The 4,350-nt window shown below is 67.3% G+C and overlaps 2 protein-coding genes across 2 annotated transcripts; both read right to left on the bottom strand.

The window, feature by feature from the left end:
• Window positions 1-200: 200 nt before the first annotated feature.
• LINJ.12.0667 (hypothetical protein) lies at window positions 201-974 on the bottom strand (the record flags this gene model as incomplete). Its single annotated transcript, XM_003392270.1, has 1 exon — window positions 201-974. One exon carries the CDS (start codon window positions 972-974, stop codon window positions 201-203), a length of 774 nt encoding a protein of 257 aa, XP_003392318.1.
• A 1,098-nt stretch (window positions 975-2,072) lies between these two features.
• Window positions 2,073-3,326, bottom strand: LINJ.12.0666 (putative surface antigen protein 2; the record flags this gene model as incomplete). The annotated part of the gene is made up of 1 exon (XM_003392269.1): window positions 2,073-3,326. One exon carries the CDS (start codon window positions 3,324-3,326, stop codon window positions 2,073-2,075), a length of 1,254 nt encoding a protein of 417 aa, XP_003392317.1.
• Window positions 3,327-4,350: the final 1,024 nt, after the last annotated feature.

The raw sequence follows: 4,350 nt of genomic DNA, 5'->3' as shown, positions 1-4,350 counted from the left end.
GGCGGCGCGTGCGCCCGCACCTCCCACAGCAGCGAGGACGAGGCATACGCCGGGCAAGGCAGCGTAGGCGTGCGCGGCCTCGCCACGGCGCAGGCAACCGGATCGCGCACCACGAAGCACAGGAGCGCCCGGCCGTGGCGAGGGTGTGGCAGCCGCACGACGCCGGCGCCCATCGCGCGCCGCCACGGGTGCGCCACGCGTCACGCCCATGGCCGGTCCGGCGGCACCGTCCTCCGCGGTAGCGTGGCAGCCGTCGTCGCGGCGCGGTTGCGGCGGCACGGCAGGGAGGGCACTGAAACAAGAGCTTCACAGCACAGGGCGCAGCTCCACCGATGGGTGCTGTCGCGTCTCCCCTCGCCGTCCGTGTGCGCGCATGCTCGCAGGCGCCACGGGCGCATGTGGCAGCAGGCGCAGTGCGGGCGGCGGTGCTGTCCTCCCTGTGAATGAGTGGTGCCCCGGGCACAGACGGAGACACGCACACGCACGCAGCCGGGCAGGCAGTGCACAGGGCTCAGGCGCGGCGGAGGGGGAGGGCAGGCAGAGAGAGATGATGTCTGGGCAGGCAGGGAGAGGAGCAACGGTGGGGAGAGACGGCACGCACGCATGTCCAGAGGCCCGCGCTGCACGCCACCGTCGCGACAGCCTCCGCGCACGGTCCTCGCCACAACGCCCATCGTCATCGGCGTTACCACAACGCATTTCCCCCTCCCACGGCGCGGGTCGGGGCCACGGGGCCGAGCAGCTTTCGTTTGTTCACGCGAGTAGGAAACAGAGAAATAGCGAAAGACAGAAATAGGGAAGGGCCGCCGCCCACTTTCCGCGCGGCCACCACCCGGCGCCCGCCGCCAGCGCGCCCAGAGCGAGTGACAGGCACAGGGGAGGCGGGCAAGAGAGCGTGGCGCGACACACGTGCCGGCACACACTGATATACACGCACACACGCCTACACACGGCACGCGGTTGGCTATATACATCGATACGCATGTCTACATGTACATGCGCACCCACACACCTGTCTGTCGGCGTACACGCACACACATATATATATAGTGGTGCACCGACACACATGCGTGTGTACGCGCACACACGCACGCGTCCCCACCCCTCTATGCGTGTATATACATCCATGCATGCACGCACCGCCCACGAAGTGGCAAGAGAATGAGGGAGTAGAGGGTGGCAGGGACGGGCACCGATGTCGCCGCCCAACGGTGATGCACACACGCACGGAATGTGTGAGGCAGAGGGAGGGGGGGCAGACGAGAGCAAGCAAGGACACACATGGAAGAAGCGGTGCGTGGCACACACACACACACGGAGACGCACCGTGAGAATACACAGTAAGGATAAAGTCCGAGAGGCGGCACAGGCGAGCGCGGCTCTGCGGACGAGGCGGAGAGGCGATGCTCAGAGACGGTCCGACGATGTACAACAGACAGGACCCACACGGGAGGAGGGAGGAGGGAGGCCGAAGGGGGATCGGCTCAGCGCTCCACGAAAGGGGGAGACGCAACGGCAAGTCACCCGCCTGCGCACCGCACGGCAGAGGAGGGGAGACCGCAGTGCGGGGGGAGAAGAGAGAAGACAAGCGAATGAAAAGGGAAAGAGGTGAGAGCGCACGGCTGAGCACAGCACACGAAGAAGCCCGCGCAGGCGCGTGGAAGAGAGTGCGACGGCGCTCGGGGGAGGGGCACACCGCCCTCAGCGCCGCGAGTGGCCAGCCGAAAAGGCGTGACCGGAGCACGTGGTGAGGGCCCACGCACAGACGCACTCGCAAGCGCAGCGGCACACGCGCACGTGCCACCCCTCCCTCGCCGGCATGCGAGAGAGGAGGGTGGAGAAGAAGCAGCAGCCGTACAGCAGCGCCGCACGAGAGCCCCAAACACAGCCCACAGCATTCACACGCGGAGAGAGGCAGAGGCAGCGAGAGGCAGGACGAAAGGCACCGTCAGCAGCCATGCACACACAGACGCGCACACGCACGCCAATGCAGGGCGCGGTGCTGCACGCAAGCACGCAGTCGTGTGCCACGCAGCGGGTGCCGCCGCCTGCGCGTGACAGTAGCGGCATCCTCACGCCGCCAGCCCCACGCTCAGCAGCACAGCCATGCACACAGCAGCGGCAGCAGCCGCTCCGCTCAACGCGGCCGCAAGGCCACCATCGGTGGTCATCAAGCACGTCTTCTCGCTCGTCACGAAGTATCCCTCACGGCACCTGGCGCACCTCGCCGCGGAGTCCTCCTCGCACACCTCACACCCATCCACCTCGCACTCCGTCTCGGGGGCAGGAGTAGGCGTGGCTGTTGGGGTGGCAGTGGTGGAGGGTAGAGTCGGCGGGACAGTGGTGGTCGTCGTGGTGCTCGTGGATGCAGTTGGCCGCTTAGTAGTCGTGCTTGTGGTCGTGGTCGTCGTTGTGGGTGCAGCTGGGCGGCACTTATTCTCAAGCTTGCAGTTCCTGCCCTCGTGGTCTGCCTCAATGGTGACCATAAGCTTACGTTTCAACGTCCACGACTCAGGCACACACCCGCAGAAGTGGTTGCCGCTCAGTAAGACTTCCCGCAGCTTCGGCATCGCAGACCACGAGGAGGGCAGACTGCCGGACAGGTCGCAGTCCTGCAGCTGCAGGACCTCCGCACTCTTCATCCCGCTCCACTCGGACGGCAGACTGCCGGAGACCTTAGTGCCCTGCAGATCGAGAAGGGTCAGCGATGTCATCGAGCTCCACTCGGACGGCAGACTGCCGGAGACCTTCGTGAGCCGCAGAGAAAGCGTGGCCAGCGATGTCATCGAGCTCCACTGGGGCGGCAGACTGCCGGAGACCTGAGTGCCATGCAGATTGAGATCGCTCAGCGATGTCATCGAGCTCCACGAGGCGGGCAGCGTCCCGGTAACACGTTCGCACCCTTCAAGCCACAACGACACCAGCGATGTCATCGAGCTCCACGAGGCGGGCAGCGTCCCGCTCAGCCTCTGGCCCTTTGCGCTGAAGTCGAGCTGCGTGATCACGACGTTGGTGTAGTCGACGCCCGCAGGCATCTCCGGCAGCGACCCGGCATAATCCACGCTGTCCATCAGTACGCCGACGGCGGAGGGGTAGCAGTACACGTACTTCCACGAGCAGAAGTCGTCGCCCTTCCACAGTTTCTTAACCTCAGGGATCGCACGCCCAAACGCCTGCAGCACCGCCAGCGTGTTCGACTTTTGGGTTTCAGTGAGGTTGTCCTCCTTAACAGCACGCGCCACCGGCGCACTGCTCGTGCACAGCAGCAGCGCCACCACAGCGGCGAGGGTCGCCGCCAGCACCAGCCGACGCACGCACAGCGCCATTCGCAGTCAGGGTCAAGAGCAGTGCGGGGTGGCCGGCACGTCGTGCGTAGCCTCGTGCGGGGGACAGAGGCGAGTGGCGGGGGAGCAGCGACTGGGCAGGGTCCGTGGAGCTGTCACAGCAGCAGCAGCGAGGTGAGGGGTGGTGTGTATGCGCACGCACGTCTGCGTGTCCGTGGAGGTCGGCCGAGAGGACAGCGAGGAGTGTAGAGGGAGGGAGAGGGAGGGAGCAGTGCACATGAGGAGGAGGAAGCGAGGGGCAGGGAGGGGCGAGCGATACGCAGCGCGGAGCTCCGCCCACGCCAGCGGCGTAGAGAGGCCGGCCAGCGAAACAGAGAGCATGGCCGGCGGGCGGGAGCGCCCCTGCACACACACAACAGCGCCAGCGGCAGCAGCGCCAGAGCGCGCGCACACACGCGTGGGGGCGGTGGGCAGGAGCGCTGACAGCACGGATACGTCGAGCCCGCGTGTGGGAGAGAGGCGAGCGCCCATGCGCAGCCCCACCAGCATCCGCATACCATTATCATGCACCTCACACAGAGAGAGAAGGACGTGCGAGGCAGCGGCAGCGGCTCGTCGGCGAGGGGGTGCTCGGCGGAGAGCAGCGGGAGAGCAGCGGCGCGCACCACCCAGCACTCGCGCACGTGCGCGCCCGCCAGCCCGGCAGCCCGCACCGCCTACCCGCAGCCCTGCGTCCAACAGAGGGAGACCAGCGCAGCAGGCCACACCACTCCCGTGTGAGCGTGGCGGCATATGCACGCCTGTGCGCGCTCACGCCGCTCTGCACATGCACGCACGGGTGCACCAGTCAGCGCGTACAAGCAGCAACGCCGCCCACTCGACGCAGCAGCAGCCTCGCGTGTGGCCAGCCCATCGTGCTACAGCGCGCCGGTGCCTCCGCCACCCAGACAGCTGCGACGCGCCATGCGTGGCTGCGGCCGCCGCACGCCCAGGGAACACGGCACGCGCTGGTGCGGCTGCGACGCGCTGTGCACACGCTCGCGGTCGCGCCGTCCGCGGCCCCCAT

This window comes from Leishmania infantum, chromosome 12 (genome assembly GCF_000002875.2).
Source record: "Leishmania infantum JPCM5 genome chromosome 12".
NCBI lineage: Eukaryota > Euglenozoa > Kinetoplastea > Trypanosomatida > Trypanosomatidae > Leishmania > Leishmania infantum.
Note: the sequence above shows the minus strand (reverse complement) of the source record. Positions and strands in the feature narration are given on the sequence as shown.